The sequence below is a fragment of the Engraulis encrasicolus genome, chromosome 24 (assembly GCF_034702125.1).
Source record: "Engraulis encrasicolus isolate BLACKSEA-1 chromosome 24, IST_EnEncr_1.0, whole genome shotgun sequence".
NCBI lineage: Eukaryota > Metazoa > Chordata > Actinopteri > Clupeiformes > Engraulidae > Engraulis > Engraulis encrasicolus.
The window spans coordinates 4,302,326-4,317,325 of NC_085880.1; the positions used below are offsets into that span (position 1 = coordinate 4,302,326).

Consider the following 15,000-nt stretch of genomic DNA (forward strand, 5'->3'; position numbering starts at 1 on the left):
TGTTCAATTGGCGTAGAATGACCTGATTGCCATGGCAGTCACGTTCTAAAACTGCAATTGAAAAGTTGGAGAACCTACGATAGAGGAAAGCCAGACAAAAAAAACTTTTTGTAGAAAAGGGTTTTAAATGTCCTATTCAACGCATCTACTGTATGTCTCAACACATCATCATTGCGTTTTGACCAACATTTGTTTTACAGGAAAGTTATTCCATAAGCACACATTCTGCTGTGACAAACTCAATACAGTGAGGGTTGCTGTGGCGGGAAAGGGGAAAAAGCAAAAAATAAAAAATAAAAAAAGGAGGAGGAGAGCAGGAGAGTTTGTGAGCGTGTTGTGTTTGAAGAGGAGAAAAGCATGTGTATGCATGAGGGTCAAAGACGTGCAGAATGGCTTTGTCATTCAGTGTAACGGATGCCTTCTGCTGACTGTAACTGTAAAAAACATGACTCTTTTTATTTGTCTATTGTTACAGGGAATTCATGAAAGCCTCGGCTGTCATCCATTCACTTGAAACAATTTAAAAATCATGTTTTTTTGCAGTTACAGTCGGCAGAAGGTGTCCGTAACACTGAATGACAAAGACGTCTTTGACCCATGAGTGTTTTTCAGTCAATGTGTTTCCATGTGGCAATGATGGAGGAAGGCCAAGTGTGTGCTTGCACAAATGTGTTTACGTAGTGAAACCACATCGGTGTGTGTGTGTGTGTGTGTGTGTGTGTGTGTGTGTGTGTAGGTGTGTGTGTGTAGGTGTGTGTGTGTAGGTGTGTGTGTGTGTGTGTGTGTGTGTGTGTGTGTGTAGGTGTGTGTGTGTGTGTGTAGGTGTGTGTGTGTGTGTGTGTAGGTGTGTGTGTGTGTGTGTGTGTGTGTAGGTGTGTGTAGGTGTGTGTGTGTGTAGGTGTGTGTGTGTGTGTGTGTGTGTGTGTGGTGGTGGTGTGTAGGTGTGTGTGTGTGTGTGTAGGTGTATATGTGTGTGTGTGTGTGTGTGTGTGTGTGTGTGTGTGTGTGTGTGTGTGTGTGTGTGTGTGTGTGTGTGTGTGTGTGTGTGTGTGTGTGTGTGTGTGTATGGCCTTCATCCGTCAGCGCCTGTCCTGTCTGCTGCAGATGGTGATGGGTGTGTGTCAGTAATGGGGGTGCCTGTGTCTATCTGTGTGATGGGTTGCTCTGCTGCAGCCAGGGGAGAGCCAGCCGTCTCCACGCTACACAAATCAATGTGTCTCTGTATCAGGCAGACCGTACTGGCCGCCCATCTATCTGTGTGTGTCTGTGTGTGTGTGTGTGCGCTTGTGCGTGTCCATGTTTGCTAGTTTGTCAGCACGTCTCAGTACACTGATGTAATGTATTGGGTTTAGGAGAACATTCAGTAATGCGTTAGTGTGGAGAGAGAGAGAGAGAGAGAGAGAGAGAGAGAGAGAGAGAGAGAGAGAGAGAGAGAGAGAGAGAGAGAGAGAGAGAGACAGAGAGAGACAGAGAGAGACAGAGAGAGAGAGAGAGAGACAGAGAGAGAGATATTTATATTAAATGAACATTATCAAAGTTCCCATTAATGTAATTGTAATCAATGCTCAATAGCTACTACTACTTTGAATCAGTATTATTTTTATTTGGCAAACAATGATAAGGCCATACTTCATGTGTGTGTGTGTGTGTGTGTGTGTGTGTGTGTGTGTGTGTGTGTGTGTGTGTGACAATGACAGAGAGCTTGTGCATGTCTATCTACTGTATGCATGATGACATTTTAATAGCATGAACTATATACAGGTATGACTTCTAGCGTACAACCGTGTGAAACAGACCCCAATCTGTGTGTGTGTGCGCACGTATGTGTGTGTGTGTGTGTGTGTGTGTGTGTGTGTGTGTGTGCGCGCATGTGTGTGTGTGTGTGTGTGTGTGTGTGTGTGTGTGTGTGTGTGTGTGCGTGCGCGCGTATGTGTGTGTGTGTGTGTGTGTGTGTGTGTGTGTGTGTGTGTGTGTGTGTGTGTGTGTGTGTCCGTGTCTGTGTCTCACCCTGCTCCTTGCTGTACGTCATCATGAGGCAGAAGTTGCGCGAGAGGCCGCAGATGGCGCGCGTGGGCAGGGCGAGCAGCGAGCCGAAGCGCTCTCCGTGCGGCTGGCTGAAGCACACCACGGGGTCCGGGGCACTGGGGGAGCCCACATACTCACCCCACTTCAGACCCTTCACCCACGGCAGAGGACTCTACAGGACACGGCCATAGAGAATAGAGAAGGATTGTTTAGTGGCATTTCAGTGGTTTGTTTAGAGATAGCAGCAACCAGCAACAGAACTTGTTTTGGCTGAAGTGCAGAAGTCTGCTTTGTGTGCATGTCGTGGTGGTTCTCTAGATTACATTATTACACTACATTACATTATATTGCATTTGGCAGACGATTTATGACCAAAGCGACTTACAATCGAGGACATAATCATAGTCAACATCACTAGCAGNTACAAAGTGCAGATGTTAAGTAAGTTTTTTTTTTTTTCTTAAGTACATTAGCATGAAGTACATTAGCGCATGCTTAAGTAGACTCCACACACATACACATTACGCCATATGACTGGTGCATTTGTTCTGTAGTTGAGTATACTACAAAAAACAATCTTGTTTTTGTTAGAATTAGTGAAATATTGAGTAGAATTATTTTACTTCACTGACTGACGCTTTTGCTTATAAGCAACTAAATCAGAGGAAAAAAAGAATTCAAAGGCCAAAAATATGCTAAACGATCTGTCAGTGTAGTAAGATAATTCTTCACGATGTCTCAATATTACACAACCAAAAACAAGATAGTTTCACTTGTTATGATTTTGCGTGTGTGTGTGTGTGTGTGTGTGTGTGTGTGTGTGTGTGTGTGTGTGTGTGTGTGTGCGTATGAATGTGTGTGTGTGTGTGTGTGTGCGTGCGTGTGAATATGTGTGTGTGAATGTGTGTGTGTGTGTGTGTGTGTGTGTGTGTGTGCGCGCGCGTATGAATGTGTGTGTGTGAATGTGTGTGTGTGTGTGTGTGTGTGTGTGTGTGTGTGTGTGTGTGTGTGTGTGTGTGTCTGTGTGCGTGCGTGCGTGCGTGCGTGATTACCGGGTGCGTGGGCTCCTTGGGCTGCTCGCGGTTCTCCCTGAAGGCCAGCTGTACGAGGAGGCCCATGGCGGCGGGCAGCTCTCCCTCCATCAGCAGCTTGGGGGAGGCGCGGCTGATGTGCGAGGTGTTGAAGAGCTGGCGCGGCGTCTGGCCGTACGTCTTGATCATGGTCTCCAGCGCACGCCGCTGCACCGGGTCCTCCACCGACGACACGTCCATGCCGAAGTACGTCTGCACAGGCAGGAGGGCGGGAGAGATGAGGTGAGGCAGAGGCAAGACAAGGCATCGTTAAACAACTGTTGCTTAATGGTTAGGGAGGTGGTCTTAAGACCAGATGGTTGCCGGTTCGAATCCCATCCTAACCTCTCCCTACACCCCCACCCATGGCTGCAGCACGGCACCTAACCCCACATTGCTCCTGGGACTGTAACCAATACCTGTAAATAACTTAGTAGCTTTGAATAAAAACATAAGATAGGTGTAATGTAATGCACAAAATACACAACAGCATATAGGATGAAACAGATGGTCAGGGAGGTGGTTTGAATCCCACCCTTACCTCTCCCTACATGCATGCCTGAGGGGTCATTGAGCAAGGCACCTAATAAGCTCACATTGCTCCAGGGACTGTAAGCAACACCCTGTAAATAACTAAGCCGCTCTGAATAAAAGCGCCAGCTACTGTACGTGTACATATTTAGTGCATGAAATGTACAAACAACATTACATAGATTACCTAGATGGTGATTTTATCCAAAGGAGCTTGGATATTTTAAGTGCAGGTATTGGATGCGAGTCCTGGGAGCTAAGTGGAATAAGTTGCCTTGGGCCAGGTCACTTCAGCCATGGATGGTATGGATTTAAAACCCACAACTCTCCAAATTCAAGATCCCTAACCCCTAGCTTATGTTTGCCTTTCAGTAGCCACTGTTAGCTGAAAAAGCAACATCATAACATTGCTACGGCATTGCAGAGCCTTAAGTAACATATTAACAGAGGTGTCAAAAGTATTGGTAAAAGTTAATTTGTGCAGCCTAGTAAAATAGCCTCACCTGCCAGCGGTCAAAATATTTTTTTGACGGCGAGTGGGTCAAGCCTCGGACAATGCCCCAGGCCCTGAAACTGGCTGGCCAGTCATAACGCAGTCCGGCTTGCCAGGCTATAATTTGTGTACAACTCTAGCACATGATATTACATAGCTGTTACACCAGTTAATCCACTGTGCCTGACGAGGTGGATAGTGTGTCGTTAATAAAAAACACTAAAAACCCAAAAAGAACCAACCAAAAATTCGATCCAACCAGCGCAGATGTAGCTGATCACAAGACAGGTCTTCTGGTTATTCAAATAAGTTAGCTGTGTTGGAAGGAAATGGTGCTTCTTTTGACACCTCTGCATATTGAGGCATCGTCATTACCATTTTGGTGACAATTAGGTAATACCAGAGGATCTGCATGAAATGTTTAACTAAGCATTAAGTTGAAGTGAGACAGCTGCATCAGCAGACAGAAAAACACCCGGCTAATCAGTCTAAAGAAATAAAACAAAGCCCCAATCATGTTGCAGGCAACACAAAAGTATCAAACCAACTAGAGACCCAACATAAAGAGAGGCACATTAATAGTCACTCAGCTGCATCCGAGGATGCGGTCTCTTCCCATTTCCCTTCTGCTCACAAGCACCATCAGATGAGCAGGGAAAAAGACGAGCAACCTGGTCTCCGGTCTCCAACCACCCGGCCACTTAATTATAAAAAGCAAACTAATCCTCTCTGTAACCACCGGGAACACCTGTCAACATCTTTATTAGAGTTACGATGATAACGTCTTATTGCAAAGGCCACCACCAGGTGTACAACCAAAGGGCTCTACTCGCATCGAATCAAAACACATTTAAAAAGGAATTCAATCCATTTGAACATTCAAGGGAGGTTGCATGTCTGCTGTAGATGTTTTTTTTGTTTGTTGGTTGTTTGGTGGACCATTAACTTTTACTTTCTTGAAATGCATGGGAAAAGTTGCACACACACCCCATCACATCTCCCCCCATCCCTAGGCTACATTCTCTCGACAGATTATCTGTAGGTCAGCATAATACATCATCTGGCCAATGTACGGTCCAATTCTTTTTCTACTTTCTTACTGTTTTTCTCATGCCTTCATTGATAGGACAGAAAGAGAGAGAGAGAGTGACAATATCACTGGGAGAGAGAGATGGGGAAGGATCGGCCAATAACCTTGACTCAAACCAAGGTCCCTGTATTTTTAGACCACTGAGCCACGGTGTCCCTGTATGGTCTGTTTCTAAAGGTGTACTAACCGCGGGGTGGAAGACGTTGATGGCCTGCACGGCGGCCTTGCCCTTCTGCTTGAGGCCGAACACCAGGTCTATCCACTGGCAGAGCGTCTGGGACACGTGGTCCGACTCCAGGGCCTGCCGGTAGATCAGCACGAACAGACGCGGGTCGTTGCGCGCCCACGGAGGCAGGTTCACGTGGTTCACGCGCTCGCTGTTCTGACGCACGCCAAAGTCGAAGCCTGGGAGAGGAGAGGGAGAAAAGAGATTGGGGGGGAATGGCAGAAAGTGAGATGGATAGAAAGACAAAAAAGAGAAAATAAATACAGACAGTGAATGTGGAGCGTCAGCAAATCTGTAAATAACAACGGGTAAACAAACACTTGTATTTTTCCCAGCAGAGTACTGAATAGAAACAACAGAACAATACTGTGTGAATATAAATATTAGCTGAAATCAGCTAGTCAGAAAACAGAGACGGAGCAAACCATGTGATCAACAGTGGTTATATTAAATCTCATAAAACACTTCAAATGCTCTTACCAATATGCCTCGAGTACATTTCAGATAGTATATTGTATTACATCAGATGGTATATTGTATTTATGGGCTTCTGTTGAGCCTCTTACCCTCCCTGTTGACTAGGAACTCTGGCAGGTAGAAGAACTCTGGGATGAGCTCCTTGACGTCGGTCATGGACTCGTAGGAGGAGAGCCGCCACGTGGTGTTCATGGAGTGGAAGGTGCGGTCTGGGATGTCGAAACTCTGATCTGTTACGGACCCCCGACAAGAAACCAAACACACACATGCACACACATATACAGCAGCAGAGAAACACACACAGACACAGACACACAGACACAGACACACACACAGAAACACACACACAGTTATTCCTTTGGCCTACAACTCATCATCTTCACATCAATAGCAGACCAGATATTACAAGGTGAACAAAGGGGTTGTTAAAATATAATAACTTTCTGAAATCGTGGAATTATTTTTTGAAAGAATTTCATCAGTGAATGGCTATGAAACATTAAATACCTCTGGTCCACCCGCCAAGGTGTATTCCATTGTGATAATGAAAAGAAAACATGCCCAAGGCCCTCCTCTCAGGCCCTCTCCCCCACACAGATCAATAAGTGGGAGAGAATGAGGCAGATATTCATTGACAGAGGTGCATAATCACACACTATTTCTCCATCAGCAGGCTCAACTGAACCTGCACCTAATGAAGTGATGATCCATTCAGGCTCCATTCAGAGGGAGGGAGGGAGAGCGAGAGCGAGAGCGAGAGAGAGAGAGAGAGAGCGAGAGCGAGAGCGAGAGAGAGAGAGAGAGATTTATATTAAATGAGAGAGACCCACAAAATAGAGAGTAATGCTAAAGTACCCCAAGACTTTATTTTTTCGTCCGTGACTAAACACTGGCACTTGGGGTCTGCCACTCTGAGATGAGAGGTGCCACTTGAGTTGCCATTAGCACAGGCCGTTCTGCTCCTGTTTGAAGGATACCAGGCCCCGTCCAACAATACAGGTGGGTGACGCATAATAAACAAATTACCACCTTCCTTCTTGCCCATATCCACCCATGCAATACTGCACTGCTTGTGAATTAAGATGAGTGCGAAAACAAGTGCTTCCCCATCATTTGCCGACGGTGTAATTTAATTTGGCACATTTGAACTTGGAGTGAGCACGGCCCATAGGGCAAACAACACAGGTGCAAAAATACAGAGCACCACAAAGTATTACTGCCACTAAGGCTTACTCTGTTTATTTGAAGGAGAAGTTGAGTTTGCTGCAATAGGCAACAAATAATGAAGTAAAAGCCCTAAAACAACCAAATGAAATGTGGTTCACTTTCAGTTAACTTTCCCATAATCTATTCAGTTATTGCCTTAGCTACCGGAATATTTCCTGTGAGGGTTTGGCATGGAATGGACTGGCCAGTAGAAACTTGAGTACAACACAGCAACAGCAGCAACAGTAGTGGCAGTATACTCATACTCATAATTTGAGCATGATGCAGGATCTTAACAGACATGGGCAATGACAACCCAACTCTTAAGCAGTGCAGACAGCTCAGCTAGTCAGCAGGTGGGAGGTCTCCAGATATGTTGTACACCAACACTTCCCTTCATATTTGACAATACACCTGGTGTTTGATACTTGGCACACACTTCTACAGCTACAGTGCACGTTAAAGACACCTGTAAGCACTCAAGCGCTTACCACATATGTTTGCTTATTCTGCGTACAGAGCCGATGGGGCAATTAGAGAGGGCTTTGCTGACATGAGCAAATGGACAATCTCGACCACGAGAGGCCTTGCTAATGGGCAGGCCTCTGACTGCAGCAGAAGGCATACGTAATGAAGACACACTTCTCTTGTCTCTCTCATACATTATGCCTCAGATGCCACCGGCTAAAAACACCGAGCCCAACACACAGGTCTGGAGTGGAATGCTGTAGTTGAGCCTCCCTTTGCTCAGTGACAACTGCTATTCATCTCGGTTTAAAGGAGGTCTGTGTTTCGAAAGCGAAAGCAGCAGTTCTGTGCAAAACTTTGTGGCTTCACTGGGGGAATGACTCTACATAACCACTTTTACATTTTGGATTCACAGTAGAGTGTCAGACAGGGATTTCCATTACTAATACACATTGATGATATTGTTTATTCGGTTTCCACAATAAACGTGAATCGCCACCTCTTCTTTTGGAAATTACACATTGACTACAGAACAAATGACACAGGGTTTTTTACATGTCTAACATGACAAAGCCATCACAATAAGCTTTTTAACTTTTTCAAAAGGAGAGTGCCTTGGATTTTCTTCAGTTTTGCAAATGAGACAGGGTATCGGAACTGTAACTGCAAATCAAATTCTGACACTAAAATGCAGCTTAATGGGGTTTAGGCTCGTGGAATGGGATGGGCGTGGTCACCTTGGTAGGCCAGGAACATCTTGGTGAAGGGGGGCATGCGGACCAGGAAGTGGAGCACGGTGCCGCTGTTGGAGTAGTGGGAGCCGTAGTGGTACGGCTGCACTGGGGGCATGGGGTCGTCGTCACGCGCACCCTTCCTATACTCCTCCTCCAGATACTGCAACACACACACACACACGTGCACACACACACGTGCACACACACACACGCGCGCGCGCACACACACACGCGCGCGCACGTGCACACACACACAAGCAACGCACACATGCAACGCACCCGTGCAACGCACGTGCACAAACACACACGCGCACACACAACGCGCACGCACATACACACACATACACGCACAAACACAAACGTGCACAAACAAACACACGCGCACAGATACACACGCGCACAAATACGGACATGCACAAACACACACACACATATTAGTCACAGACTTCAATACATAGGGAGAGTTGATGAATGCACACATTGCCAAGTAATGTTACTCTGCCTTTGTCGGTTTTGCAATCCTTTATAATTAGCAGCCAAAGTATAGGCATTGTACATATTTCTTTCTATGCAGTGCTGTATTCGCACACGCACACGCACACGCACACACACTTAAGCACACGCACACACACTTAAAGCATTACCTTGTAGTTGTCCACATATCGATCCTCCTTCTCTTTAGACTGCACGGCTATGGGCTTGCTGAGGTTCCTGTTAACCAAAGAACACACATGGTCTCATAATGATCATCTATAGTAAAAAAGCTGCACTCCCGGATCAGTTTCTTGCAGTTTTAATACTGGGTTAGCATGGCAGACAGACAGATGTTTCGGCCTGAAACGTCTGTTTGTCTGCCATGCTAAGCCAGTATTAAAACTGCAAGAAACTGATCCGGGAGTCAGGCTTTTTTACTATACATGAACTTTGCTGTTTTCTCGCACCCAAAGACCTTGTAAGAAACTTTTCGGAGTTGAGCGCACTTTCTCTACTAAAAGTTTGCTCATAATGATCATCGCCTGGTGCAGCATGCAATCATCTCAACATCAGTCAAGTCAGGATTGGCTCGACATCTGGCTGTGCACTTAGTCGGCACTCCAGGAAACAATGCGGTGCATGACAACTGTGTGTGTGTGTGTGTGTGTGTGTGTGTGTGTGTGTGTGTGTGTGTGTGTGTGTGTGTGTGTGTGTGTGTGTGTGTGTGTGTGTGTGTGTGTGTGTGTGTGTGTGTGTGTGTGTGTGTGTGTGTTCAATTAAAAGGCCCTCTTAAGGCAAGACATCAATACCCCAAGCTAGGCAGACAAGATTGCCTTATTGCCCATCACCATCAGCCACCTTCAGCCACCTACTGTAACTCTTGCCGTGCAGAAAACAGATGAAATATTATCATAGAAGCGCGACTCTAGACACGGCACTTCCAACACACTACCCCACGCACTCCACCCAATCAACCAATAGCACCCGTGCAAATCGAAAGCAGAAGTGAGCTATAACGGTCAGGGAAGATTTTTAGTGGCGCACATCAGGTGGTACAACCACAGCTATTGCCACTCTTGTATCAATTAAATGAATTAGTTATTAATTGGGAATTAATGCGCAAGTAATACGATTTTTAGATGAAACGCCACCCTGCCGTCTGTTACTAAAAAAAACCGCACAAATGACCCACATACAGCAAAGTCCATGGCTTCATGCTGGGCTGTAGCAGACAGGAGCAGTTATCTCTCAGACAGGACAGAGTTATTGACTAGTACACCGGGTACTGTTCTCATCCTTGCCTTTTGTGGTCTGGCAAGTGCATGGTGCACTCGGACAAAAGATTGGAGTATGGGCTTTGTGTTAAAGCTGATCAATTGTCATGTCAAGGCAGAACACAGTGCTCATTTGAAATAATGGAGACATACTGGGAGGCCAACGAGGGCATTATGTGTGTCAAATACTGATGTGTGTGTGTGTGTGTGTTTATGATTGTATTGCTGTGTGTGTGTGTGTGTGTGTGTGTGTGTGTGTGTGTGTGTGTGTGTGTGTGTGTGTGTGTGTGTGTGTGTGTGTGTGTGTGTGTGTGTGTGTGTGTGTGTGTGTGTGTGTGTGTGTGTGTGTGTGTGTGTGTGTGTATGTATGTATACACATGTGTGCTGATGATTGCATTTCTGTGTGTGTGCGCGTGTGTTCATGATCATATATCTGTGTGTGTGTGTGTGTGTGTGTGTGTGTGTGTGTGTGTGTGTGTGTGTGTGTGTGTGTGTGTGTGTGTTGATCACCCACCTGTATATGCCAGGCTCGTGCAGGTCGAGCGTCTCGTTGGTGTAATCGCGCAGGATGAAGGGGAAGACGGGGTACTGCATCAGGTCGTTAAAGGAGCGCCCCGCGTGCTTGTTCAGGTGCGTGAGGTACTCGAAGTTGGTGATCTGGCCCGAGCCCCACAGGTGTGTCAGCGCCGAGATGTTGCCGTACTCCAGCAGGTTGGGCAGGTCCGACGTCAGGATGTTGTGGTAAACGTCGTCACGGAACTGCGAGCGGAGGGAGAGGGGTTAGTCATCAGGATATTTTAAAATATTAATTTAATAGAAGAATAGAAGAATCCATATTCTGTATTTTATAATTTCATATACTGCATTTCGCATTTTTTAATTCATGGCAGGATATTTACGACAAGAAACGATTGCATGACGTGACTGGAGAATTACTGCCGAGCTTAATGTTGTGGTATAGTGCACATGAAAAGGGGGATCTTCTCCATGGTCCGCCATTTTGAATTTCCAGAAATAGTCCTTTTTAGTTGCAAAAATTACTGTACTTGGGCCATACTAGAAAATACTAAATCTTTCCTGAAAAAATAATTGTCAATAGGCAGCCCAGTTTCAATGAGCAGCATAGTTGCAGTACCTTTTTTGACCATTTCCTGCACAGTGTACCTTTAAGGCTCTCGGTAATGCCATAGCAATGTTGTTATGATATAGTTGGCCTTTCACTCTGAAAAGACTCCTCTCAGCAGGCCAATCTGCATGAAGATGATACAATGGATAGTGGCTGAACTGAACCAATGACTGCAGCATATATTCATATTTTAGTACACAGTCTTTAGGGCAGGACTTTATCAAGGGTATACGTAGCCTACGTTTCGATTGGTACCATTAGGGTGCGTCTACATTTTTAGGCTATATACATCCTACAGGAATTACACTAGATTGCTATTCCCTGAGATGCACCTCGCTCAAAATACCAGAGAAACACCTTTTTTTAAAATAGCTCCCACTGTGTGAGTTTTTATGATTTTTGGCAGATGCATCCCGCTGTCAGGCTGGCACATAATAAAGCCCATGCCAGCCAGAAACATGGTGCTAAAAACGCGATCACACCGAGGGAGCTAAACACGGTGAGTGGATATTTCTGTCTTCAATTGATGGAAAAAATGGGATATCAACAAAAACATTCGCAAACAATTAAATAAACAGGATATTTTGGGCGGATTTATTCTTTGTTGCTTATATGAAATAATAAGAAAAGCAGCGGGGCGTTGGGTTTCATATAACTACAATGTCAACATATTTAATATTTAAAGCTTTCATGCTGTGCTGGACTGTTTATAAGCCTTCAGCGGAGGAGGATTGGGGATTTGGAGGTTTGAAACACACACACACACACACGCGCACACGCGCACGCACACGCACACACACACACACACACACACACACACACACACACACACACACACACACGCGCACACGCGCACGCACACGCACACACACACACAAGTGTGTGTGAAAAGAGAAATTAGAACAGTATCAGCACTTCGTGAAACTTTAGTAAACTTCTCAATCTTCCAACTTCACTGTGTATTGACCTCACTTCCCCCTTTTTTGTTCAACTTTGTCATTTAAAGCTCACTGAAGTCTAACGTGCATTGAGCATCTTTTGTACCGCGTCCGCCGCGGTTGCCATTCTGTCCAGACCTTCATTGTCATATTTTAATTTCCTGAAAGAAGCGTTGCGGCTTCAAAGCAAAAGCATCATATCATTTCCTTTCCCCTTATCTCATTTTTATTATGATGGCCATTGAGATGGGTGGTTCGTATCCTAGCCCAGAGCAGCCATGCATAATGGGGGTGAGGTGGGGTTACTGAAGTTTACTTTGAGTTCATTAAGGACCACCAGTCATGCATGTGGCCACACCGTGTTCAATTGATTAAATTCAAACTCATTAATTCAATTAATTTCCATCGAGCCATGAGAGTTGGAGCCTTTCTCTCAAAGACCTTTTGGTGGATCTGAGACTGACGGCCCTGAGGCCCCTGGTGGCAATGTGGTTTTATTTCATTTTAAAATTAACATGGTGGACTTTAGACTTGAGGCTCCCCAAGGGAGTCTGGGATGGCCTCTGTCGTCTTTTAGAGGTTGTTAGAGGCGTGTATTGTCCAAGTTTTATATTACTGAAGCAATGTGGTCCTAATTAAATCAATCAGATACTGTGTTAAACTTTGTGCAAAAAAAGAAAACGAAAATGAACAGCTTAAACTCTAGCATACAGATAAATGTAGCGTCAGGTATGTGCGGGTTAAGTATGTGATTTGACACATTGTTGCATTGAGATGTTTAAGGGCCAATGTTCGGTGAGAAGGTCCCTCGTGTGGAATAGCAAATGACAGAGAGATATCAGGATCCCGATGCGGAGTGGGAGGGAGCTCTGAAGGGAGCTATTTTACGACAGAGACCGCCTCACCGAAGGTTATCTCACTTATTACATGGGATACCCTTAGATTATTCATTGTGCTTCATAATTATGACAACGACATATTAATTGAATGAGAAGTTTAGTCATTGGGGAAGTAAAATGACAAAATAGTCCGTCGACTTCCAAACTCGTTCTAGAACACCGGACAAAATTGTTCTGCACAGCGACATCAGCTGATTTCGAACAAGAAGTGACCGGACTCCTTGTGAAGTGGTACGAAATGCAAGCATTAGCTGCCAAAAGTCTGCCATTGGCAGCAGCCCGTAAGGAATTCACAAGTTTGTTACTATATCAGATGTGCGAATGTTAGGGAGCCCCATTCAAATAGACGGCGCATTCTACAGAATGAAGACGACCCATGTAATAAGCACATAGTTATTTTGTTACAGTGTATTCTTAAAGACTGTATGCCATTTGTACCTTGGTGTTGTCGAAGGCCAGCAGCAGGGTTCGCCCATTGGTGAGGAAGATCTCGGTGGCGTTGTCCCTCAGCTGCCACCAGCGCTTGTGGACCTCCTTCACCTCCTCGTACGTCCAGGAGAAGGACGCCGGCTCCGTCTCGCCATGCAGCGTCTGACACACAGTGCGGTGCAATGCAGTATGGATAAAAGGGCACATACAAACGTATACAAAGACAGAGAGACAGAACAGACACAGACACACGAATTTTAAAAATCTTTCACAACTACTTGGTAAAATGTATAAATACATTGGAATTGGCCACACGCATGTCCTAAATTCCAGACTTAATTGGAAGCAATAGCACAATGGTACGCAATTTCACAGGGCACACAGACCGACAGATACGAACAAACAAACACACACTTCCAGATGGCATACGCCACTGTACAGGTCAAGTTGGGCACAAGTTTGTACACAGGTACGCATACAGATGGTGCGTAGATATGCGCCCAGGGTTTACAAACACACAGGGTGCGTTCCAATATGCGACCTTGCGTCCTCCACTTGTGCATGTGGCCTCGTACCAGAGAGTAATATGCCATGATGACATCACTGAAACCAGCATTATATTTCTATATCTTGCAAAAGCTCGTTTGTTAAGTCATTTTCTCATCTTCAAACTGGATGATGAATGAAGAGTAGTCCCCCAAAAATAGTTTTGGCTAGGCTGACAGCGGGGAAACTTTATTGTTTTCTCCACGGAGGTGGGGCCAGAAGGCGGGGCGAGGCCACAAGTACAAGAGGAGGATGCAATATTGGAATGCACACACTGCCGGAGAGATCCAGACAGACAGGCACGCGCCGCCTTGTCTGGCCATATGGCGTGGCTGACACAGGGGACTCAAAGCCACCTCAGTAGACTCAAACCTGCTGCCTGAGGTGCCGTCTGTTAGGGGGTGTAAATAATAATGGATGCATCAATGCAATGGCCGACGATACGAATCGCATCGTATCGTGGGTCATTCTTAAGTATCGAAAATAATTGAATCGCTGGCCCCTGCCCAATGCGCTTTCTCCATAACATAAGAGAAATGGAAAAAACATAACAGAAATTGGAACAAAAAATCGAATCGAATTGAATCGCAACATATCGTGGGGCATTCTTATGTATTGAAAATAATCGAATCGCTGCTTGGCCACAGAAAATACTTAGCCGCCGTCCAATAGCTCAACATGGTGTGGTGTAGAGCAGACTAGTAACTGGGCTAACAGTCACAGAAGCAGACAAATAAAAAAAAATACTCAGTCACAAAAATGAACCGGGGCACACAGACAGAGACATAGACAGGCAAGAACTCAGACACAGGCTTGCACCAAAGGGCACTCGAGTAACAGAAAGCAATGGGGACACAGAGACATTAACACACACACACACACACGTCTGTGGGCGTATTACACCAGGGAACATGAAGGCTTACTTGAATGTCCTGGGCCTCAGCTGCGTTATCCTCAACAAAGTACATCCCAGTCTTCCCTGTGGATGAACACA

General features: G+C 45.5%; 1 protein-coding gene across 4 annotated transcripts in view; it reads right to left on the minus strand.

Moving 5' to 3' along the window:
- The window catches only part of lyst (lysosomal trafficking regulator), a 171,764-nt gene that overhangs the window by 11,118 nt on the left and 145,646 nt on the right, over positions 1-15,000 (minus strand). For all 4 annotated transcript variants that reach the window (XM_063191578.1, XM_063191577.1, XM_063191579.1 and 1 more), the window contains 9 exons: positions 14,930-14,985; positions 13,470-13,622; positions 10,583-10,827; positions 8,965-9,031; positions 8,324-8,480; positions 6,002-6,142; positions 5,397-5,614; positions 3,078-3,308; positions 2,008-2,197 (listed from right to left, as the gene is read on the minus strand). In XM_063191578.1, the coding sequence (XP_063047648.1) occupies positions 2,008-2,197; positions 3,078-3,308; positions 5,397-5,614; positions 6,002-6,142; positions 8,324-8,480; positions 8,965-9,031; positions 10,583-10,827; positions 13,470-13,622; positions 14,930-14,985 (1,458 nt within the window). The remainder of the gene's footprint in view (positions 1-2,007; positions 2,198-3,077; positions 3,309-5,396; positions 5,615-6,001; positions 6,143-8,323; positions 8,481-8,964; positions 9,032-10,582; positions 10,828-13,469; positions 13,623-14,929; positions 14,986-15,000) is intronic.